This window comes from Dreissena polymorpha, chromosome 5 (assembly GCF_020536995.1).
Source record: "Dreissena polymorpha isolate Duluth1 chromosome 5, UMN_Dpol_1.0, whole genome shotgun sequence".
In the NCBI taxonomy this organism is placed as follows: domain Eukaryota; kingdom Metazoa; phylum Mollusca; class Bivalvia; order Myida; family Dreissenidae; genus Dreissena; species Dreissena polymorpha.
In genome coordinates, this window is record NC_068359.1 from 33,949,390 (window position 1) to 33,975,607 (window position 26,218).

Here is a 26,218-nt window from a genome sequence, read left to right on the forward strand (position 1 = left end):
GGGAATTATGCTCAAATCAGCCAATGAATAAATGAAGTGTATTCATTCGCATCTAGCCGCGGGAAATTTTATTTGAATTGTATTGGACATCTACAAAGTTCATGTAATGTGAAAGCTGGCTTAGACAGCTATGCCGAAAAAAACACACACACTCGTGACCTGCCAAACGAATCGTTACCATTAATAATATTTACGGTATTGTTGTTGTGCGCGAGTTGTCTCACTGCGAAAGTTGGACACGGACATATTGGCTTCTTTATACAAAATTCATTTTTAAGAATTTCACATTTTGAGATACATTATATATAATATTTGCTTTTATTACAGACATAATGTTTCAAAACATTGATCATGAAAATAGCATTTAATTTTTGTATTTGTTAAGATGTGATTAATATTAAAAACACACACTTGTGACCTGCCAAACGAATCGTGCGTTTACCCTAAGTATATAAAGCAAAATTCTATGCGTTGTTAAACTTGACTAAACCCCTCCTTTTCCGCGCCAGGCAAATACAAAACCACCACACACAACAACATCAACATAACCCACACACACGCACACACACATGCGCGCACACACGCACACACAAAAAAAAGAAAAAAATGGCACATTAAGGTCTCATTGGCCATCGTGCACTGATACATTCCATTCAAAAAATTTACCTGCTACCCGGAAAGCCGGGGTAAATCTGACCTAATTTGGCTCACAATTCAATATTCTCTCTTGAAAGGTCACAGGGGCAGGTTCGTACCTATATGTTGTCGTGAAGACGCGGATGCGACTTGTAAATAAACCTTGAATACACACTTGCTAAACTTGCACGAGTTGTCATCTCATACCATATTTTATTAAACGAGTTCAGGAATTTTGTTAGTAAGCGAGCCTTTGGCGAGCTTACTAACGAATTTCCCGGACGAGTTTAATACAATATGGTATGAAATGACAACGAGATATTTTTTAACATATGCTTTTAAATGAGCAAATTAAATAAATATTTACGAAACCATAATGATAAATCCCGAATGTTGTTTACATTTCGTGGCGTCATTTGACGTTTTAACGCCATTTTAGCAAAATGCGATTGTTTAATCGAACGAACATAAACCAATGAAAACGCTTAAAAAGTATATTACACATGTGCAAGATGAAAATATTTGTAATGTGAAACAGGGTATGGCATGTGATAAAGTATTATTTGATATCGTTACTTGTGAAGTCATCGTGTCATCGCTTCTGAATTACGTCATCCGATTTACTTTTACTGTTTCAGCTACATGCATAGGTCATCGAGCTTATATAGAACAACTTTAGTAAAATGTTTTCTCTGATGGGCGTTTCTCGATCGATTTATTTTTAAGTTTCGTTTTATTTTATTTTTGAATAATTTACGCGTATATATATCAAGCAGCTTTTTATTATTGTTAGAATAATTTCGTTTTGAAACATTAGATGATCATAGAAAATAAGATTTTCACGAGTGGCGCGGTTATTCTTTATAGGTAGTACATTCATTTTAATTAACATTTATTTTCATAGTATATTGCAGTCACATTAACAACCAAGCTATGTAATATTGATCTTTTACACCAAATATTTCTGCTACTTCCTGTATTTGCACGATGGTGATCTGAAATATTACTATGAGATGCTATATTCTTAAATCTTTTTGTAAAAAGAAAGGATACATAGTTGATACTTGTTTTAATATCATTTTATCGTGCCTCATAAAGTTGTAACTGTGTTGCTCTGGTCTCCTTCCTACTATAAAGTTATTCAATGGTAATTAAACTGAATGCGTTTTAATTCACTTTTATTACTGTTTAATTTGAGTCGCAATGCTATGAGGTTAAATTTTATTTACACTTATATGTATCAATAATATTGTTGGGCCAAGTGTGCGGTTGAGCCCTCTAAAACCGGTTTAAACCCCCAATGCTTAGCATTGACCGTTCCGAGGCGGTGACCCCAGCTTTATTCTACTGTGTGTGTCCATGTATGTTGCTTCGTATTGTGCCGTACTGTTTTGGCAATTGGTCACTCGCCATAAATAAAGAACCACGAACGTGTGTATAATAGAAATTCAATACTGCTGGAGCAACTTATTTATATTGGTAAGATATTTTGGTCAAGCTATACCCAGGTGTCGTGCGTCGTGTGTCAAAATGTTTATTTAAAAAATATTTAGACCAAAATAAAATCTGATTCAGGAGCGTCTAAACACTAGATCAACATATTTTAATTTTTAAAACAAACGTTACCACTCTAGACGCCACATTAGAGACTCAAGCTGGATACAACTTTTCAGAATGTTTATATTGATAATTTAAAGTCAATGTTCTAATCATAATCATATGTCGAAGAACTAGGAGAGTCAATTCTAATATAAATACATGCTTGTTACCATTGTAGAAGCCACAAATACGACATAATCTTCATGAAACTTGGTCAGAAAGTGTATCTTTACAACATTTAGTCCAAGTTGAAATCATGGATTTGGTGTCCAAAAATTATAGCGCTATGTTGTTTCTTAAAGAAACGTTGAGGCCCACTCTAGAAGCAATATTTACTTAGAATTGTGATTAGTATGTTTAATCTTTACAATATCAATATAAAGAAGTAAAGGTCGAGTTTGAATCTGGTAGATGTGCGTTTAAAAACTTAGTGAAATTCATTGGACGAGTGAATCCGATACCATGAGACGAATGCCACGATGCGAGTTAGTGAGATGAGAGGACACGTTCCATGTAAATAAGATTGCCATTGTTTAAACTGTTTGCATGACTTTGTATCAATGTGTTGTCTTAATGAGTTACCTTCAGAAAATAAGAGATTGATTATTATTATTATATTATAACGTGAGACACAGCATGGCTGGTGATGCATGATTTCGCGGACTGGCAGTTTGGGAAACTGCAGTAATTAATGGTAACAGACATGTCGGCCCCACCCCAATGTTGCTGTCTGCAATGCGTCTTGCCTAATTATCCGGATTCATTGACAGAGAGTACGCTTCCAGGCAATCATATGGAAGATCAAGGGCGGGTGTTCCTGAAAAACAATCTGCACGAAATACATATCAAAAGGACCTGCGATGAGAGGTTTAGTGACTTTGTCCAACACGGTCCTTCGCGAACCATTCACGAAGAGGTAGATATGGTCCGCGCATTTTACTATTCAAAACTGCCTGAAGATTGCATATACATTTTCCGAAGGCCAAAGCCTTGGCCTGGGCCAGAATTGTTGACACAGCTTAAAGATAGCGGGGTATTTCTTGTTCCGTCTGCGCATATTGAGAGCACAACACACTGGGATCCGCGCAAACACCCTCGAAACAATAGCAGTACAAAACCGTTGACAAATTGGAGGTTATCTACCAATTTAATGGAGCGGCTTTTGGTGTCTGACCTTACCTTACCGCAAATGAAAGTGTACATAGTCATGAAAATGATCAGAAAAGAGTTTTGCAAGCTGCTCGTTGGCGACCGCTTCGGCACGTTTCACTTGAAACTGCGTTGCTGTGTAGCATGAAAAGGTCTCCAGCATGCATCTGGGAAGAGGAAAATCTTATCAAATGTTTGAACCTTTGTTTTACAACATTAAAGCGATGGTTTAAGGTGCGACATTGCCCACAGTACTTAACGGCAAATGTGAATTTGTTCGCCGGTAAACTTCGAAGGAACGAGTTTCCGGTATTGACAGATTTATTCACGGATATGATCCGTAACGATGACTCTTGTTTGAATAGCTCACAAATGGACGATCTTGGTAACCGTATATCGTCGAATTTCAAAGACTTTACTCGTGAACTTCATTGCGCAGAACTTGATACCGTTGTTGCCGAAAAGACGTTTAAACACTTGATCTACACGTATGCGTCTATGTTTACTTAATGGAAATGTTTGGAGCAGTAGAAGCATCAAAAGTAATAAACGAACATTCCTGTTACGTTCGAAACCTCAAAAGAATAAATAACAATAGCACGGGGAAAATTCGTTCAGCAGTTTCTATTGTATTACCATTCCACTATTCCATTCAGGCTGCAATGAAGGCATCTCTGTGTATTGGTCAGAATCAAAGCATATCGCAGGAGATTTTCACCATGTGTGATAAGTCACTGACGTCCAACGTGACCTCGAGTCGCCTTATATCCCGTTACGGGCGTTTTAAAGAGGCAGAGGCGATACTTGAGCAAGTAGACGGTCTCATTTCAAACAAAGTTATGCCTAACAGCCCTTTCAAGAAATCTAAGATTAGTCAAAGCTGCTGGACCGGCGAAAAGAACTCCCAGCCTTTTTGCAAAACGTGATTGCTCTGTGTACGATTTTTAACAGGCACGAAATTAATTTTGTCCCTGGGCAGCATGTCACTGAGTTCTACAGAACGGTAACGGTGGAGGATGCAAATTGCCGTCATGCATCGGACGGAAGTGTCTGTATGGAGCTTGCAGTGGTTGATTCCAGGACGTACATGTACTACATACAGTATGTGTCATTTCAACTCACTGGAACATTCACCGGCAAACACAGTGCGTTTAAGAATCTCCAAGATCACGTGGTTTCAGATATAGAAATGGTTTTCCCCACAACGTTTGTTCACATCGAAACCTCACTTCATCTGCTCGGACATTGTTGTGAGCTGGAAGGCGAGTTGTCCCGAGCTTGGCAATGCTATAAGTTATCATTAGGTGTTCAACCGCAGAATAACGCCGCTTACTGGCACATATTTAGACTTATTGAATGGCTCATTACTGGACCTTAAAGGGACCTTTTCACGTTTAGGTAAATGGCCAAATAAAAAAAAAATATACAGATTCGCAAATTTTCGTTGTAGTCATAATATTTGTGAGGAAACAGTCATACTGAACATTTACCATGCTTTAAAATATCAATTATATGCATCTTTTGACAATTTAAAAAACCCTGAAAATTATAAAGCGTTGCAATGGAAAACAATTTAATTATTTGGAGAGTTCTGTTGTTGTCGTTATATTTTGTGATGCTATGAGGATTGCTTATATAAAGTATAAAATACAATCGTCATTGTATGAGCACGGATGGCCGAGTGGCCTAAGCGCTAGACTTTTACTCCAGTGGTCAGTGGTTCGAGACCAGTCAGTGTTTTTTTCTTTAATTTAATTCTTGTTTTTAATGGAGCTTTTTAGTTCCAATGTTAACGTCAATCAATATAAAGCATTTAATGACAAACTTCAATACATGCCCAAATCTGTGAAAAGGTTCCTTTAAAACGTTATCATGTTTGACATTATGTTACGCCGTGTGAAAATATGTTTGAAAAATAAGAAAATTGATTATGTATACTGTCTAACATTCACAAGAATGGCGATGATCGCGGTTGTAATCATTATATTGTTTCGCGTTGTGGTGTTGAATGTTTTGTCCGGTCTTGTACGGAAAATGTTAAATTGCATTTAATAATGATGATTTGATTGATGAAGAAAGTTTCTATCTTTCTGATGTATATTTTCTGTCTATATTCAACTAGTTTGAGCTACAACCGTATTAAAAAAACTTTAATGAAATTCCGGCGTCCTCACTTTAAACGCGAGCCCGGTTTTTACGTTTTACTGCATTCAAAACTAATGTCGCAAAACTTATAAATTAGCCGTAATTTAACGCTTAGTATTTTAAAACTACGAAAATAGACTAGCACATGTTATTAAATACAATATATTCTAACGAAGTCCATATGTAGGCGTTAGGTCACGTATACCGTGACTAAACCACCTTTATGATCTACGACGGTGCAATAACTCGGAACTTCAGCGGCTTAGCTGGGGTAATTTGTCCGGGCCGCACATTCCTAAAACATAGAAACATGATTTAAGTATAGGCTTGCTTTTGTTTGAATCGAATTCTTTAGTATTATTCGCCTTTCATTAACGAATGACGTTTTTCGGCTAAGATATGCCGATTTGGGTGTTAAGAAGTGTCTGCCACATTTTTTTAAAACGAGGTATCGCGAACAGTTGTAGGAATAAGAATGTGTCAGGTTTAAAAGCGATAATGATAAAAAAAGATGTATTGTGAAAATGATCATGCGCAGACGTTAAAATAAAGTTAAACGTTACGGATAATTTAGTTAAAGTGAAGAATTAGTGTGAAATTATTGTTGATTGTTTGTGCAAAGTTGTTGCACGTTTGCATACAGATTTGTAATATTTATTACGGTAGCATTCAAGATGATACAGGAATTGATGATACTACTATTATTATTTTGTTACGCTGGTAAGTTTTTAGCTTCTTCGTGATAACTGAACAAACGATACGTTTAATAATTATGGATCATGTTTATTTACAGCGATTTGCCTTAAATTATACCGACTTGTTAATAAGGCAGTGAAATAAGTCATGACGTACAATATGTAAGTTCATAATAGGTGAAACTTAGAGAACACCGAATAGGAGTTGTCGTAACTTAACCCATTTATGCCTAGTGGACTCTCCCATCCTTCTAAATTGGATCAATTTATTTCCAAAATTCTTGTATACTTGTTTCTATATTAAGAATATTTCTTACAGAAATTCCTTTAAGCAAACAGTGCATACCCTGATGAGACGCCGCATCATGCGGCGTCTCATCTGGGTCTACGCTGTTTGCCAATGCCTTTTTCTAGACGCTAGGCATAAATGGGTTTATATAATTTGAAAATAAGTCTGAAAAGTTTTGGCGAATTTATTTATCGTGTTAGTATGATTTATAAGTTTTTTTTATTCTATCCTTTATGTTACACATAGCAATGAGTGATAATTTAGATGGCAAATGAACAGATACATTTGCAAAAAAAACATTATTTTTTTAATATGAACACCTATTTGCATGAATATATTATAACTGTATTAACATTACCTGTATATTAATATCAACTCCTGGCCTCTGACCGCGAAATATCTGCTTTAGGAACATACTTGATGCAAATCTACCAAGGAAACGTACTCGACCGCGTTTTAATAATCTTTAGGCTTAGATGCAATCGAGCTAACATAAATATGTTTAAACTTAACATTAACCCATTTATGCTTAGTGGACTCTCCCATCCTTCTAAATTGGATCAATTTATTTCAAAATTACAAATGTCTAGTATATTTATTTCTATATTTAGAATATTTCTTACCGAAATTCCTTTATGCAAACAGCGCAGACCCTGATGAGACGCCGCATCATGCGGGGTCTCATCTGGGTCTACGCTGTTTGCCAATGCCTTTTTTCTAGACGCTACGCTAGGCAAAAATGGGTTAAACTCAACATTAAATATATCGGTACTATGTAGAGTCGTCCCCACAATGCAAGCAGACGTACGTGTATGCCGAGTTGCCCGAGGATGCCCCGGTAGGCGCACCCGTGCTCTCCGTGGAATGCACGAGTAAGAGCGGCAACTCGAGCGCGCTCTCCTACTCCATTGTCAATGGCAACGCGCAGGACACGTTTCATGTAAACGTCAGCGATGGAGTGGCACATGTGTACCTCAACCAGAAAATTAGCTTCGAGTCAAGAACGACCCGCTTTCATGTAGGAATACTGTAGTTTTTTTTTTGGTTTTCTTCTTGCATAGCCATTTTCTAATATAAGTAAGCTATATATTTAAATAATCTTTATCGGCATATCTACTTTGAAGCTGTAATTTTAAGTTAGGCTTTAGATGCACAATAAATACAGTTCAGCTTATCATTGTAAGTTCCACACGAATTCATTGCAGACAATAACCAGCTATGTTTTAAAACCAAAATAAATTCGTTGCAACTACAACCGAGAAGAACCCAACATTTTGAATTAATACAACTTAATTCCAGAACATCTTTAATACCATCGTGATCGTAAATTTTTTAGTATAAGTAATAAAGCAAAGTACGGTTCGATTGGTATATAGTCATTGTCGGCTCGGATACTACTTAAAAGTACCCAGGGTACTCTTAAGTATACTACGAATTACACAGGGCTCGGAAATATGCTAAAATACCGCGGAGACTGGCCAGATGCCTTTCAGTATATTTTCCGTACCTGGGGTAGTAAACTTTATAAGCGTGCCCGGCGTATTTTTAAGTAGTACCTGAGCCGACAACGACCAATTGAGCTTTAATAATACAGCATGTTATGACTTGTAGTTGACCTTCGAGATCTCGGACGAGAGCGAGAACGAGCGTTCCTACACGTCCTACACCCTTGACATCCAGGTGGTCGGCGTGAACGACTACGCGCCGCTCTTCCTCTTTTCGCCATACAACGTCTACGTGAACGAGGACCGGCGGCCCGGCGCCGTCGTAGCCAATCCCATCCCGTACGACTTCGACAAGGGCGCCGACGGGGTGACCACCTCTACCATTATAGGTACAGAGCTTGCACATAACTATATTCGCCTCTCTATGGAAAACGAGATTTAATGCATGTGTAAAGTGTCGTCCCAGAATTATTAAAGAACGACACTTTCCGCCTGAACTGGATTTTCGCTAAGAAACGATTTTCTTTAAACGAAAAATACCATTAAAGCGGAAATCGTCGTCCCTGATAAGCCTCTGCGGTCTGTACAGGCTGAGCTGGGACGACAGTTTATGCTCGTAAATTAAGCCAGGTTTTCACAGAACGAGGCTTATATGATAACCCTGTAATTTTTTACTACTATTTAAATCACGCGACTCGTCATCGGTATTCTTTTTTTCTAAAACGAGATGTTCGAGACGCGAATTAAGTGCTACTTTTTATATCGCAGCGACCATGAGAAACATTTTCCCATATAAAAAGTCGCACACTATTTTCGAGAAGAGCGACAGTGAACGTGATTCTGTTATTTCCATAAATACGTATGCACTATACTTATGCACGCGCTATAACCCGTGTATAGTCTTAAATGTTTTAGATGCGAATCATCGTGTTGCTCTTAATTTGAAAATCAAACATTTCATGTAACAAAGAAGCTGATTACCTTGCCACTAATTAGTAGTCATACGCGTGATACTAGTACTGGAATCCAAAATAATTGAGCCTTGTTCTGAGAAAATTGGGCTTAATGCATGTGCGAAAAGTGTAATCCCAGATTAGCCTGTGCAGTCCGCCCAGGCTAATCAGGGACGACACTTTCCGCCTAAACTTGATTTTCAGTAAGGAGGGACTTCCTTGAAACTAAAAATACCATAAAAGCGGAAAGTGTCGTCCCTGATTAGCCTGTGCGGACTGCACATGCAAATCTGGGATGACACTTTACGCACATGCATTACACCTCCGAACGCGACTCAATTGTGTTCTTATAATACATCCAGACGGTAACGACGCGATGTTCTACATGGATCCCCGTACGGCCGCCGTTTACCTGCGCGACCGGCTGGACTACGAACGGAACTCGGATTACGTCATCACCATACAGGTCAACGACGACGGCATGCCAAAAAGGCGTTCCTCGACGGCGCAACTCAACGTCCACGTGAAAGACGTCAATGATAACCCGCCCGTACGTGTACCGCTTTATTCATGTCTTGTAAATGAATAAGCATGATTGTTTAAAGTTAACAAGTAGTCACTTTAATGAATTTTTACATCACTACACACTTATATATATCCTACTGATAAATCGACGTTTACACTAGAATTTTTGTATGCTTATATTTTTTTATGAAATACATGTTAATGATTTTCACGTTTTGGTAAATTGACAAAATTAAAAAAGTTGTTCCAGATTCGCTTATTGTTTTAGTTATGATATAAGTGAGGAAATAGTAAAACTGAACATTTACCATGCTGTAAAATAGCCATTATATGCAGCTTTATACGATTTAAAAACCTGCAAATTATAAAGCGTTGCAACTCAAAACGATTGAATAATTCGGAAAGTTCTGTTGTTGTCGTTAAATTTTGTGAAACTTCGAAGATTGCTTATATAAAGAATAAAATACATAATTTATTGTATAAGCACGGATGACCGAGTGGTCTAAGTGGAAGACTTTAACTCCAGGACTCCAGGGGCCAGTGGTACGAGCTCTGTTGAGGGTTACTTTTTTATTTTTGTAGTTTATTCTTGATTTTCTACTGGAGCTTTTAAGATCCAATATTTACATTTATCACTAAAAAGCATTTTATGACAAACTTCAATACATGCCAAAATCAGTGAAAAGGCCCCTTTAATGTGAAAGGGATTTGTACAATGATAATAATTATAATAAACCTATTTAACAAGTTTGATTGCATCGAAGCCAAAGGCTTATAGAAAAACTTCGTTTCCTGGGTAGAACCTGTATTTGATGGATTTGATGGAACCTTAACCCATTTATGTCTAGAGGACTCTCCCATTCTTCTAAATTGGATCAATTTATTTCCAAAATTAGGGATGTATATTATATGTATTTCTATATTTAGAATATTTCTTACAGAAATTCCTTTAAGCAAACAGCGCAGACCCTGATGAGACGCCGCATCATGCGGCGTCTCATCTGGGTCTACGCTGTTTGCCAAGGCCTTTTTTCTAGACGCTAGGCATAAATGGGTAATTTTATGGAAGATCTAAAGAACGCTCCCCCACTAGGGATCAAACCCGTAACCTACCGGTCGCTACTGACGTTTTCTTTTTAACGAATTGACATTTACAGTTGCATTTGTGTACACTACTATTCTTTTGTAAAAACAGAATTTCTTATAATTTTTAAATCATCATTATTCCACGATGATACGATTCAGCTTTCTAAAATACCAGTGAATATGATACGGGCTTGTTAGTGCGTGTTATTCGAAGGTAACGGACCCGTTGTTGTGCAGGTCTGCGAGGACACGTTCCTCGCTCTCCATTTTGACGAGAGAACTCCAGCGGGCTCAGTGATAGCTAACATCAAGTGTTCAGACGCGGATTCCGGAAATAATGGTCGACTGTCTTACACAATCACGCAAGGTATCTTACAACATAACGGTTACAGATTATATGTGTCTCCAATTTTTACATGTAGACTAGTCACTAAATGGATTATCACAATTTTTATTCCCACGCTTTTCGGAGAAAAAGTGGGGATATTGTGGTTATCTCCGTCTTCCGTCCTACACTATAATCTCTAGAACCTTGAAACTTACACTCATGGAGCATATGTGCGACCCTGCACTATTTGGAATTTTGATCCGACCCCTGGGTCAAAAGTTATTGGGGGTTGGGGTGGGGCCGGGTCAGAGATTTTCACTCATTTTTTTATGTTATTTTACATTAACTTCTTTATTTCTACACCTATTTACTTTCAATAGATCCTGAAAATCTCTTATGACAATACGGTCAATCTCAACTATGCATGGTCCCATTACCAACCATGGGGCGCCCCCGTCCATATAGACCACGCCCACACAAAATTGCATTTTCTATAATTTCTTCATTTCTAAACCGATTTACTTCAAATTGATACTGAACATCTCTTATGACAATACGGTCAATCTCAACTATGCATGGCCACATTACCAGCCCTGGGGCACCCCGCCCACATAGACCACGCCCACTAAAAATTGCCTTTTACTATAACTTCTTCATTTCTACACCGATTTACTTCAAATTGATACTGAACATCTCTTATGGCAATACGGTCAATCTCAACTATGCATGGCCCCATCACCAACCCTGAGGCGCCCCCGCCCACATAGACCACGCCCACCCAAAATTGTCTTTTGCTATAACTCCTTCATTTCTACTCCGATTTACTTCAAATTGATACTGAACATCTCTTATGACAATACAGTCAATCTCAACCATACATGGTCCCATTACCAGCCCTGGGGCGCCCCCTGGGTGAAACATGCGGCGTGGGGATACGCGTCGGCCTCTGCCGCGCCATTTCTAGTTGGAGTTCAAAAGCATAGCATGTCTACAGCGTGGCCTAGAGACCTGCCGAATTCGTTCAGAATGAAATGCAAACACATACGTTTCATACCATGAACAATTATTTGTTTCTTAATCCAAGTTCGATAACGGATACATACATCATTACACGCATACAATGATATATTGTTCATTCATCGCTTGGCTACGACTTCAGGGGACTTGACAAAATTCCGCCTGCAAGGTTCGAACCTGGTGCTGGACAAGGCAATTGACGTGGACAGGGAGTCGCCCACGTGGCGCGTGTCAGTCCTTGTCCAGGACAGGGGCGAGCCCCGCCTCTCCACCCTCGTCGATGTCTCCATATTCGTGGAGGACGTGGATGACAACGCGCCGGTGTGGGCGCCGCCAGAGAATGGGGAATATTCCGTAGGTGAGGATGGTACACAATGATCCACAAGAACAATTATAATATTCGGCCTGTCGGACTGTAACATCACGTATGACAGGCGCCACCACTTTTTTGAGATGCGTTAATAAACAAGCCAATGATGTTTAAACGTATTCGAAATATGTTGAAAAATCTTATAAAACCTACGGTACCCACCCTGTATATCTCACAATGTACTAAACACAACGTAATGTTCTTAGCAACACTTCGGAACTTTATTGGTTCGTTTAGTATACATTTCATAAAAAGGTGGCGCCGTGAACAATCTGTTATATGGATTGCGTTAGTATCTTAACATGTTGTTACCGAGATACCCTCATATATATAATGTAAGAGAATTTAAGTATCTGTTTAAACCAAAAATGAAATAATTGGTAAATATTTGAATCAATATTTTTTTATCCATGGTTACTAATCTCTAGTAACATGAGATATATTCAATAATGCGATAATTATTGAACTTAGTCAACATTTTGATGTGGTTCTCTCAGATCTGCAGGAGCATGCGCCGGTTGGGCATCACGTGATCAAGGTGTCCACTAGTGACCTTGACACCAATGTCAAGGATTCGGTTATCATGTACTACATTGATGACTACAGTCGCTTTTTCATGATAATGTCTACTACCGGTAAGAACGCCATTCATTATTTAAAAATATTCTACATGACTTACACTTCACCCATCAGTGTGTTTTATCATTTACTAACGTAAACCCCATGTACCATTATGTGATTTTACTATCTGAAAAGTATAGGCCTACCAAAAATTCTGATTAACTAATTTGAGAAATAATTTCTTCAAAAATAATAAACCACGTTCATCATCTATTTTTAGGAGACATTTATTTACGAGAGTCGATCGACAAAGAACACGTGTCTAACTTTTTGCTGCCCATTTCCGCCGTCTCCACCAATCAAAAAGACCGGATAGCCGCTATTGTGAATATAAGCATTGTGGATCTCAACGACAACAAACCCACATTCCTTAAGGTATAGTCACAAAAAAATTTAACAAAAAAATAATTATATAAATTCTGTTAATGTCTATGTAATGCCTTTTTATGTCTTATTTGAATCCGGTTTGATGTCGAAATATGTTTATTTAATGCGTAGCACCAACAGCTATAAAATGCATCATTGCGGCTATTAAGTGCATACATAGCGCAGATGATTCATACGAGGCACAAACTAGTGCTATTGGTTCAAATGCTGAACACCTGTGTGCAGTTGATGTCTACTTTATATTTATTTGATTTATTTATTATCTATGATTTGCACAAGATCTCGTCCAATAAAGATTCAACAATTCAACCATTAAAACTGTTAATGGGTTCAGTGAATGACATCAACCCATTAGCAGCGTGCACCAAGGTGAATCTGTATGTGTGACTCATGCTTCAGTCATCAATACAGCAATACAAACATCTCTGCCTTTATTAAGATTTAATATTCAATTTTTCGAAGTCTTTTCGGGACATATCGATATGGTCGCACAGATTGCATTTAAAGACACAATTTTATCCAGAAAACATATATACATGTAGTTAATTAATAGTTCAGACTATGACAAACTATACTCAAATGTGTTAAATTTGCTTTAAGTTTAAACCTATTTATTTAAGCTTGATAACATCGAAAGCCTTAGGCGTATTCAAAACTCTCGAGTCCGTTTCCTGAGACTAGAACCACTACTTGGTGTCTTTGGAGAAGATCGAAGGGACGCTTCCAGTGGGGATCGAACCCGTGACCTCCCAGTCGCTAGGCGGACACCATATCCAATACGCCACGGCGACCACAAATTTTCTTTTGTGATCTTAGTCGACGCTCATGCGTGTTACCATACATGGTAGTGGTCATTGCAACATATAATAGTCAGTGATATTTCGTCTTTCCAGGACGTGTTTCACTTTTCTGTACCAGAGAACCTGGTACCGAACAGCCAGATTGCTAACGTGACTGCTACTGATAGCGACAGAGGACCCAACGGCGAGGTCGTTTACAGAATGATAGGTACCAATACAGGGTCACTTTACTTCATTTTGCATATTTGGTTGTAGTGTAATCATTTCATCGACAAGGCATGCATTTATATGAAAAGAAAATCTGATACCAGTACAATGGAAACACAATCCGAAATGCCTCCCTAATGTTATTTGCTTTTGATATTGATTTTATAACAGTTTGAAATACGTTTTGTAGCTTTCTCAAAACCCTGCACAGCGGGTTCAAGGAAATATTGACGCTTGCTTGATCATTGTCGGTTCAGATTTACTTAAAAGAACTCTTACATATACTATAAAGAATCCAGGGTACGGAAATTATACTACAGAGTAGCCCGGAGTATGACCGGGTGCCTTTAAGTGTATTTTCCGTATCCGGGGTACTTTTAAGTAATACCTTAGCCGACACCTACCCATTGAGCAGTATTCACATATCATGGCGTTGTTTTGAAGGTCAAATGTCGCTGTGGCAGATTGATGACAAGACCGGTATAATATCTCTCGCCGGTGGTCTCGACTATGAAACTCAGAAGATTAATACTCTGGAAATTGAAGCGTCCGACAGAGGACATCCAACACGGTCGTCCACGTGTACAGTTATCATAACCGTAGTTCCAGTGAACGAGTTTGAACCAATTTTCAAAGACATTGGTCCTGTCACTATACCCGAAGACGCCATTATAGGTAAGGCCTAGGAACGTAGTAGTGCCATATAGATTGATACTGTTGACGTTAAGATACCTTCATGGTGTTTTATGTACACCGTATATACTAATATACTTAACATATCGGTTTTAATATAGTTTTCTTTTGTAAATAAAATATATAATGGCAATAAGTTAATTATAACTTATACAGTCTAGGTCTAAAAATAACACCGTATTTGTTTTTTTTGCGGTAAATACATTATACATAAACAAAAGGATCTTATGTTTACCGGTAGTTTTTATTCTGAATATTCTTGTAAATGATGTATGTTTCCAGGACAGTCTGTGTTCCAAGTTGAAGCAACGGATAGAGATGTTGGGCCAGACGGTGAAATAGTATACAGTCTTCAAAACTACGATGATCATTTTGCTGTAGAATCAAGAACAGGAATTGTGATATTAATCGCCTCATTAGATCGCGAGACACTTTCACAGCTGAATGTCACAATTGTAGCAAAGGACATGTCTGGAACAGCGTCCAAATCTACATCAATCTCTGTGAATGTTGTTGTATTGGACAGAAACGACAACCCACCTACGTGCCATCCCATGTATTACGCCGCCAAGCTATCGTCGCCCATACACAGCGGTGACCTTGTGGTGACCTTGACCTGCACAGACGCGGACTCGCCGATCAACGCAAAACTGTCGTATTTGATAATCTCAGGGAATACTTATAATGATTTTACTTTGTCATTGGATGGAAGTGTTATTGTAGCCAGGAAGCCTGCTTCCGCTGATTATCATTTACAAATAAACGTTATCGACAGTGGAAATCCCTCTTTGAGCGCTGAGGTTTTAGTATTTGTCCAGAGCGGCGGAAACGTCTCGTTTGTAAATATTCCACATACTGTTCGAATTTTCGAAAATGTAACCATTGGGTCCCAAATCTTCCAGCTACAGTCTTTAAGTGTATCCCAGCAAATTGTGTACCAAATACAAAATATTTCTTCGAACGGGAATCTGATGGGATCTGAAGCGCCTTACTTTAAAATTGACAAATTATCGGGGAAATTGTTTGTGTGGCGCCCACTCGACCGAGAAATTCAAGACACATTTTTAGTTTTTATAAAAGCAAAAGAAATTGTTAGCAGCCATGAAGTTGAAGATGTATTATATATCGACATTCAGGACGTTAATGATAACACTCCGTTGTTTACACAGTCTTTTTATGAAGTCTCAGTTACTGAAAACATTGCTCGAAGCAGTCATATTCTTACTGTAAAGGCGAATGATTTGGATATAAATGAGAACGGTCTGGTCTCTTACGCAATTACGACAGGTAATGACCAAAATACATTTACAATTGATAGCCAAGGAAGAATATTTACAAACATTGCACTTGATCGTGAAAACAAGGATATATTTGCGCTTATTGTCACTGCAACGGACGGTGGATCAATAAAACATAACACAGGAACTACAACCGTCCTAATATCAATAACAGACGCTGATGGATACCACCCAGAATTACTTAATATGGGGTCAAATCAAGTACTACACTTGAAAGAAGACACCCCTCTTGGTGCTAAAATCTTCGCAATGAATGCAACGGATATGGATGGAAACAAACAATTACGATATAGTATTTCGAATAAATCACAACAACACTTTCTTATAGACAGCATATCGGGTGATATTTTCTTGATTAGGCTTCTTGATCGCGAACAACAACGCTCACATGATATTGTGGTATCAGCGTCCAGTCCCCAACGAACTGGCACAGTAACAGTCACAATATCAGTTCTGGATGTAAACGATAATCAACCCACATTTTCATCGAATCTGTACAAGTTTGATATCGAAGAAACAAGTGTAATAGGCACTGTAGTTGGTGTGGTGACTGTGAACGATGTTGACGATGGGCAAAATGGCGATGTTAACCTTTATATCAACAAAGGGAATTCCAATAATTATTTTGATTTAAGAAAACTAAATTCAAACGCTACTGAAATATTTATTAGATCGATGTTATCCCCTTCAAGAATGGAAACAGAATATTTTTTACAACTCGTAGCAACGGATAAAAGTGAGATCCCTAGATCCGCGACAGCGTTTGTTCTAATACTTGTTCGCCCTGAACACAAACAACCAATGTTTCCTACAGATCTTGAAATAATTCATATTCCAGAAAATGTTCATATTGGTCGACCTGTCTACGATGCAGACGCAACGCTTCTTGGTGCTCGCGAAGGTATTGGTAGAGACATTATGTACTTTATTAAACATGCGGATGTTTATGTGCAAGATATGTTTTTCATAGACAGAGAATCTGGCGAACTCACTGTGACACGCAGATTTGAAACTAGCAAAGATGGATTCACGTTTATGGTGGAAATTGAGGCTCAAAACATATACGATCCTGAACTGACATCTGAAATGACTCTTCAGTTCGAAATTGATGACGTAAATGACAATAGCCCAATATTTTCTAATTCAATATACACTTATATCATACCAGAAGACACACCTGCGGGAAAAATCTTTGCAACACTATCAGCCTCAGATATTGATAAAGACCAAAATTCATATTTGGAATATCGCCTGGTCGAAAGTGAAGACTCAAATGATTTTTCCATTGACACGTTCACAGGTGTTTTGAGTTTAAAAAACAACGTCAATTATGAAATAAGTAAAAGCTACCATTTTGATGCAATCGTGTATGATCATGGATCTCCTTCATTGACTGCAACCACTAGTATTGTAGTTGAAATTCTGGATGTCAACGACAATAGTCCGGTGTTTTCCATAAATGATCATATCATCTATGTGCGAGAGAATAATAATATCGACAAGGTTATCCATCATATCAAAGCTACCGATGAGGATTCTGGTAAAAACGGGGAAGTATCTTTAAAAATAATTAATGGAGATCAAAACGGTACTTTTCTTTTAGAAAGCAGAACTGGGGAATTACGACTAGTGCATAAACTTGATCGAGAAACTAGGAGTGAATACAAAATTGTTATTGAAGCACGTGACCAAGGAACTCCTTCACAATCAAGTAACACCACACTGAATATTATTGTTAAAGATTTAAACGACAATGCTCCTATGTTTTCACAAAGTCATTATATGACTAGCGTTGATAGAAATGTGTCGACAGAAACTCGGTTATTGACGCTCTCTGCAAATGACGCGGACGAGGGAATGAATGCGAAGTATGATTTTCATATTATAAATGGTTCGCAAGAAATATTTCAGATTGATCCAAACTTAGGACACGTTTATGTTTTGTCTGATTTGCAAGGCTTTGAAAATTCGGCGACATTAACTGTTCTTGTAAGAGATCGTGGATACCCACGATTGAGCAGCACTGCAGTGATATTTATCAATATAAGACCGCAAAGGTCTGCTACAAAAGAGGATTTTACTTTTTCCATCTCCGAATTTGCGGTACCAAACACATTAATTGGAAACATTGCCTCAAGTTCTACTTCAAAATATGTCATTGTTAGCGGTAATTTCAAAAATAAGTTGAGGATAAACGAAATAGATGGAAGTATCTTTGTTAACGAAAAATTAGATCGTGAAGAGTATCCACATTATTTCCTACAGGTTCGAGCAACTTTAAGTTCCGACCCTTCGCTACAAAAAGATGTTAATGTAAAAGTTATAATAGAAGATGAGAATGACAATTCTCCTGTTTTTGAAAAGGAAATGTTTAATATTTCTGTTCTTGAGCACAGTCCTGTTGGACTCACAGTGGCTACCATAATTGCTAAAGACGTGGATGTAGGTTTTAACGCTAACCTAACGTATGAGATAGTAAATAATTCGAAAGATGCTCAATATTTCTGGCAAATAACAAATAACGGTTCTTTGGTTGTCACTCAAACCATAATTCATGAAAGAGTGGATAGTTTTTCGTTAACCGTAGTTGCTATGGACGGCGGTGAACGTCCAAGATCGGGCGTAACGCAGGTTTTAATTAACGTAACGGATATCATTGACGATACGTCGGATCACTCCGCCACACAACAACCAGCTGTTATAAACTTCGAGATGCCGATATATGCGTATTCGGGATATGAGGTTGGTTGTTTGACGCCGGATATGTTTTACTTGAGCAAAACTGACACGAGTATCAAATTCACCATGCAAAAGAGTGAAGGTCGATTTGATATAAACGAAAATTCTGGTTGCATCACGTTAAAAGCTTTCTTAGAGATAAAAAGAGATACGAATTTCCTGTATTGGGTTGCCGCAAAAACGGATGCATCCGAAATATCGAATGGCAGAATGGCCCTGCTTCGGATTGACATACTTGTTCCACACAAGCACGTGGTCGTGCTAACACATAGTGTGCCATTGGATGTCTTGGAAATTAATCGGTAGGCCACGTTACTGTCTAAATACATATCACATCTATTCATCATCGTTCTTTTGACGCAAGTAGGACGATTACGGATATTTAATTGAAATTGTAAATGAAGAAGTAAAAATAGAAATTATACTGAACATTAACAAAATTGAGCCTTCGATGATTGTTAAAGAGAACGTTTCGCAGATCAGACTTATGCCTTAAAACATGACAATGTATTTTCCGATATACAAATATGAAATTCAAAATAAAATGTTTTATTTGAACCGTTTTTTATGTTCAGAAAGAATCTCATCGCAAGCCTTCGGCGGATTTTCCCGCGATACGAGCCCAAGATTTGGAAGTTGGAAGCCATAAGCAGTCCCCACAGGCGAAAACTTCTTGTCGTCGGAGGGTATTGTGAAACATGTGTTCCATTACTGATTTGACTTCTATAACAGAATATTGTATTGCGCGTACTTTTTTAAAGAGCAATACTTTAACGTACTAAATAATGAAGCATCACAATATTATATGTTGGTTGTAAAGTTAAACCATCCAGACGTTAGAACATCTAGAAATATTCAGAATATATAATAAGGCTTTAATAATGAGTTTCTTTATAGTGACCAAAAACTTATTCCTGTTTAAGGTCAAAAGCGTACGTCTTTGTGGTAAGAGGAAACCGCACAAACTCCGTCGGTGAAATTGAAAATACGAAGCAGTATATTTTGCAAGACGAATTGCTCGACAGAATGACAACGCCGGATGGCAATGTATCTCCTGATCTCACTTCTGAAGACTTTGATGCGTATCCGGTCTTGAGTGTAAAACCGTACGCTGAACCGGAAAGGATTGGAAATCTGTGGATCAACACAGATATGGGCAAAGCGGTGCTTGGTGTAGTGCTGGGATTTGTGGTGTTCGGGATATTGCTGGCGGTCGTGTTGCACGATATCAAGACCAACACAAATAGGAAGTAAGGCGATATTAAGTTCACCCACTTGCCCATCATTATTCGTTTTTGGAAAAAAACACGATTATTTGTCACCGGTCTATACAGAAATGAATTGAAATATATAAATAAAACGTTACTGTTATTTGCTTTAAGCTTTAAAAAACAAAACAAAAAAAAAACAACGTTACGGTTCTTGTATACGAAATGTAATCACTAATGTAAATATGCATGGTTACAAGCTGAGAAAATCATTTTTAATGTAAATGAATCTTTTTCAGATTAGGACCCAAGAAAGCATCTCAGACGTCGTTGGAACTGAACCTACGTAAGTAGTTTAATCAGCAACTTTCTATTTTCAATGCATGTATACTTATTGTCCAGAATTAAATATAATTTCCTAATGCAAGCATGCATTCTCTAATTCGTGTGTACAATTGCGCATTGTTTATAATTGCGTGAGAAACGAAAGGTTTACAACTGACTTCTTTAATTGCAGCTCCAATATATTACACGAATGGACCAAAATACAACAACTTACGAAGATCTGTAAGTGCGCATTTTAGTACTTTGTTGTATTAATATTGCCTTTTATTGAATGCAGCTTGTAAATGCCTTGTGTGCAATTCAGTTGCAATCTCCCTTCTAGCTCTGTTATGCCTTTGAGTGACTTTTTTAATATAATATTAAACGATTTTTGAATTACTTAGTTGAATGTTTAGGTGAAATGGTGCTGTCATTTGCGGAAACATGACGCTATAAAGCGATGTTTCTTAAAGTGATATTATAGGCATCCAACAGTATACAGGTGTCTATCGCAACCGTTGTTTATTTTTGGTGTTTTCACTACATATACACTTCTTTTCAGTCATCGTCAGCTGACATGTTGCCCCTTATGAACGCTTTGAAAGTTTTGACTAACATGAGTGAAAAGGACAGAAACAAGCTGATTGAACACACGATGAAAGTTAAAAAAGCAGGTACTATATGATTATTTTGATGTCATATGTACACACATTCAGCATGAATTTAACTTCAGGGAAATTCGATGTTTTAGCTAAATGTTTATTTTACAGAGGAAGAATGCTTATATTCACGCTGGAAGAACAACCTAAATAAAACTAAAACAAGTCCATCGATAAATATCGCAAACCTGAATGAGACCAGACCGCAGACTGGATCTGCAAAAACTAATAGGGAACAATTTGAAACCAAGCAGAGCTGCATACCAATCAATCAGATAAGGAACAAAACGTGTAAAGCCAAGGTAAAAACGACATTTTGTGCAAACATCTCTTCTGGAACGAAACTCCTCACCGTGGTCTCACTTCGTTAATTAGATGCTGGCCACTCTGAGGAGTTAGCTTCGTAATCATTGGAAACCAATTAATTTCGCTATGCAAATTTAATTTATGGATAAGATCTGATAAAAGAAGCCTACAATAATTGTTCCTATGAAAAACAAAAATAATTAACATATTTCACATGATTCAAATTGATTATACTTTAGGTTAACATACGGACGCATACCCAAGCGCCTGTCAACACGCCAGCACAAGACAACGAATGTTTGTCCAGCGTTGAACTTGAAACAATAGAAACAGGCTATAAATCAGTTCTTGAATCAAAGGTGTCACCCAAAGTTATTGTGCACAACAACAACATACATCACCACCGTCCCAAAGCTGGCAATAGACGTTTAATTGTTGGTGGCACAGAGTATGATGGGGTTAGCAAGTTTACACTAAGTACGCGAATTTGGAAATTCAAATCTACTTGTGTGCACACATATAATATAGCATAGCGATTATATAAAAAATTAACTAAATGTATTAGTATATCACGTGTAATTTAAACATTATGAATTTAAACTGCCTTTGTCGCTTCAATGAAGGAAATGTTGACATTTTGGTAAATAACAATCTGGCAATAGTCGATAAGAAAATGTATTAGAAACGCACAAGAAATGCAAGTAATATATGTTTAATTAACCAGTTAAATTTGAGCTAATAAGGCTTGTTTTCAGGTGGCGAAAAATACTTGTATAACACAAGAACGGGCGACAAAATCAACGTGAGTGATGACGTTCTGACAAAAGCTGTGCAACACAGAGAAAATGTAGCTAATGGTGAATTTGAAAAAGATAAAAACGGCGTCGGAGTTAACAACTGCAAACCACAGGTAAATCAAAAAGCGTGTAGGTCTAGATTTAACACAAGGACTGTTTTGGAAATTTTAGTTGGAAACAGGGCAGCAATACCAGAAGATAGTGATGACGACGGCATATTTGAGCCAGCCGACAGGGAAACACCTTCTGCGAGAAAACGAAAATTGGTTGTGGTTAATATGCCTTCCAGAAATTTTAATATTTGCGAGAGCCAAACCAAACACCGACGGGAAAGTCCGACTTCGAGGATATATGACGTTTCGGAATATTCTCCTGATTGTAGAGATTGCCTTTAATCTATTCAAGATAGCAGCCAAGCGAACGAATCGTCTATAGAGATCAACATGGATAGCAGACCTCAATTCGTGGACGATAAGGGCGATATGACATGGCTGGAATAGACTAGTCCAAGTTAAGAGTGTGAATCAATTGATTTAGTTCTCAACAATATGATAATTCCGTCAGATAGAATGACAAGTTCTTATGATTCATATTCCACGTGTAAAAATAATAAAGGTGAGAATCACTTAAATCCTGCGTTGACGCGAGCATTTAAGTTCGATGTGTTTGTTCTGTCTATAAGCCAGTTAATCATGATAATAATACGACTACAATACTTAAAGGTAGATATGATTTCAAAGACTGCCTATCTAAAGACCTTGTTTACATGGACTGGGCAAAACGCGTCGGGTGTCGTTTTCAGACAAAATCGGTGAAGAAGATGGACAGCAAGGCCATGACTGTTACTGCACGGGAAGGATGCGCTGCTTGCTAAACTGCACGGATCTAACATACCGTTTGATGTGTTTCCATACTCGAAAGCTGTGTCGAATAAAACGCCGCCTCAACAAAATAAGCGTTAAAGCGTTGATGTTCATAACAAATAACGTACTCTCTTTAAAAAAATAAATTCTTTGAACTTTCGTGCTTGTGTGCGTATTTGTAATAATTTTTAACAGTATAATGTTTTGTCACGTTATCTTGTGTACAATGTATTATAGAAGTTGTTTTATATGGTTTACAATATGATATTTAAGACACATTGTTTTCTGAATATACTCATGCGATAATGAATCTTCTATAAAAGTCTATTGTATGTTTTTTTCAGCCCCTGGCATCCGAGAAATCACATTCACGAAATGGAGTAGCTCTTTACTGTGTTTAAGTTGTTCATATACGTCAAACCAGCCTAAACAATAAAACGTTTGCTTTTGAGAGATCACCAAAATAAAGAAAAACTTGGAACACGCGAAAAATAATGCGAACAAGTCTAAAGTTGATATGAAGCGTTAACTATCACGTATGAAAATATGTGTGAATATAATTCTGTGCAAATAATGTATTCAATATAACAATATGGAGAAATCATTGCTTGTGAAGCAGAACCATTGGTGTACCGTATAGAAATGTAGTTTCCCAACTAAACACGCATAAATCGTGCATCAAAATCGTTGTAACCGGCTAGTCAGACTCCGCATTCGTAACCATATTGTATTACATGTATATACAATAAATACAGCAATATGTACTAGAAATGGAAACGCTTATATACAGTATGTATTATGACATATATTGTTTGTAATGAAGCAGCACATCATTTACTGGAGTTATTAATTGCACAGTTAGTAAGTAAAGATTGCTCTCGCTCGACCACCACCCCCACACACCGACTGCTTGGTGTTCCCACAGGTGTTGGGCGCGTGGCAAATTCACTGAAACACTATCAATATGTCATAAAAAAACATGTTTCATCACTTTGACAAACAAAATAATTCTGATATAATATATATGAACATATATTACATCAGAATTTTTTTGTCAAAGTGATGCCACGCGCCCAACACCTTCCCAGGACGGTGATCCCTGTTTAATCATTTTACGTTTTGTGTTGTATGTCTTGTCCTGTATTGTATACCTTATATGTCACTTGCCTTAGATAAAAACAACTAGGCGATGAGAACAATAATGTATCTCCTGGTTAAGTTTCCAGAAGTTCAGTATTTCTATTATTGCAATATTTTAATAATCTTTTATACAGCCTAGTTATATTTAAATCTTACATGTTGCGTTATACTTCATGTTTTATGTTAAGGTGACCTTTTCACAGATTTTAGCAGATATTGAAGCTTGTCATTAAATGCTTTATATTGATAAGTGTACACATGGGATCTAAAAAGATACAGTAAAAATCAAGAATAAATTTTAAGATAAAAAGTAACCCTGAACTAGACTCGAATCACTGACCCCTGGAGTAAAATTCTATCGTTTACACCACTCGGCCATCCTTGCTCATGCAATTAGTAATGTATGTTATAAGCAATCTTCGTAGTGTCACAAAAGATAACGACAACAACAGAACTCTCCAAATTATTCATTTGTTTCGCGTTGCAACGCTTTATAATTTTCAGTTTTTTAAATCGTCTAAAGATGCATATAATCGATATTTTAGAGCATGGCAAATGTTCAGTATTACTGTTACCTCATAAATAACTACAAAGAAAATTTGCGAATCTGAAACATTTTTTTTTATTTTTTTTTATTAATTTACCAAAACGTGAAAAGGTTCCTTTAAATGTTGTTTTAAAACTGTGATTTTACATGTACATAAACATCTCATTTAGGCAAAGCGGCAACACCTCTAAGGCTTCACATAAACGCGTCTGTGTAATTGAGAATTCTCATGCAAATGTACAAGACAACATGGTGCATGTCGTAACATCACAGCATGCGGCTGTGGAATGCAAATCATTTGTATTGGAATTTCGATATGTGTTCCGATAAAAATCATACATGCATATTTTGCGTTCTGTCAAATTACCATTTTTATATGACATTGAGCTGCATTAAATAAATTTCATCAATACCTCACAGGTAGGGATACTTTTGTTAAAATTATAATATTATATAAATTCTACGGAATATAATATAGTTTCTTCCTTTTATGTAAATATATCAAAAAATATTATTTATTCTCTCTGACGGGCGTTTCTTGTTTGTTTTATTTTTTATTTTTTAGCAGTCACATAAACAACCAAGCAATGCAATATTGATCTTTTACACCCATTATTGCTGCTTCTTCCTGTATTTGCACGATGATGATCTGAAATATTAACATAATGATGCTATATTCTTAAATCTTTTTTCTAAAAAGAAGGGATATAGTTGACAGTTGTTCGTAATTTCATTTCATTTCATCGTTCCTTAACAAGTTGTTACTCTGTTCCTCTGGTCTCCCTCCTACCATTGAGTAATTAAATGGTAGGTAATTAACTTGAATGCGTTTTAATTCCCTTTTATTAATGTTTAATTTGAGTTGCAATGCTATGAGGTTAAATTTTATTTACACTTATATGTATCACGAATATTGCTGGGCCAAGTATGAGGTTGAGCGCTCTAAAACCGGTTTAAACCCACAATGCTTTGCATTGACCGTCCCAAGGCGGTGACCCAAGCTTTATTCTTCTATGTGTGTATGTTGTTTCGTATTGTGCTGTTTCGTACTGTTTTGGCAATTGGTCACTTGCCTTAAATAAAGGAGCAACTAATTTTTTATTATGAGAATGCGATACTGCTCCAGCAGCTGGAGTTTCACTTCTTTATATTGAAAAAGAACGCTATCAATAAAAACGATTGTTATTTCTCAAGAACACGTACCATTCACCTTAATACTTTACAAAATACCATCATTTAATCAAATTGACAAGTTTAAAACATAACTTAACAGGTGTTTGACAAAAACATTCGGCAATAATGTAATAGGAACGCAGTAAGGAACACGTGTATAAATAATTACATAATCACATCCTAAATAGCTGTATTAGTGTACCACCATAATATCTTGAT

The 26,218-nt window shown here is 37.2% G+C and overlaps 1 protein-coding gene across 7 annotated transcripts; it reads left to right on the forward strand.

Annotated features, from left to right (window-relative positions):
* The first annotated feature begins 7,221 nt into the window (after positions 1–7,221).
* Positions 7,222–24,832, forward strand: LOC127881278 (protocadherin Fat 4-like). 7 transcript variants are annotated; one of them, XR_008049994.1, is made up of 19 exons: positions 7,226–7,531; positions 8,125–8,347; positions 9,274–9,461; positions 10,760–10,889; positions 12,010–12,225; positions 12,735–12,872; positions 13,079–13,233; positions 14,139–14,253; positions 14,697–14,927; positions 15,228–19,284; positions 19,558–19,668; positions 19,906–20,232; positions 20,490–20,536; positions 20,708–20,757; positions 21,077–21,188; positions 21,285–21,475; positions 21,719–21,937; positions 22,235–22,389; positions 23,484–24,830. XR_008049994.1 is itself a non-coding variant. In XM_052429025.1 (19 exons), the coding sequence occupies exons 3-19, from the start codon at positions 9,288–9,290 to the stop codon at positions 23,538–23,540; spliced, it is 6,504 nt and encodes a 2,167-aa protein (XP_052284985.1). In that variant the 5' UTR covers positions 7,226–7,531; positions 8,125–8,347; positions 9,274–9,287; the 3' UTR covers positions 23,541–24,830. The 7 variants fall into 7 exon arrangements, 3 of the variants coding, with proteins under 3 accessions (XP_052284985.1, XP_052284987.1, XP_052284984.1); XM_052429025.1 differs by having other exon boundaries at positions 21,719–21,956; XR_008049995.1 differs by lacking the exon at positions 21,719–21,937 and having other exon boundaries at positions 7,224–7,531; positions 23,484–24,832.
* The last annotated feature ends 1,386 nt before the right edge of the window (positions 24,833–26,218 follow it).

Coding starts and splice junctions, on each gene's coding strand:
- LOC127881278 (XM_052429024.1), top strand. CDS start 9,288: ATGTTCTACATGGATCCCCGTACGGCCGCCGTTTACCTGCGCGACCGG. Junction 13,234..14,138: donor ACAAACCCACATTCCTTAAG/GTATAGTCACAA, acceptor TCGTCTTTCCAG/GACGTGTTTCACTTTTCTGT. Junction 21,476..21,718: donor ACAAAACGTGTAAAGCCAAG/GTAAAAACGACA, acceptor ATTATACTTTAG/GTTAACATACGGACGCATAC.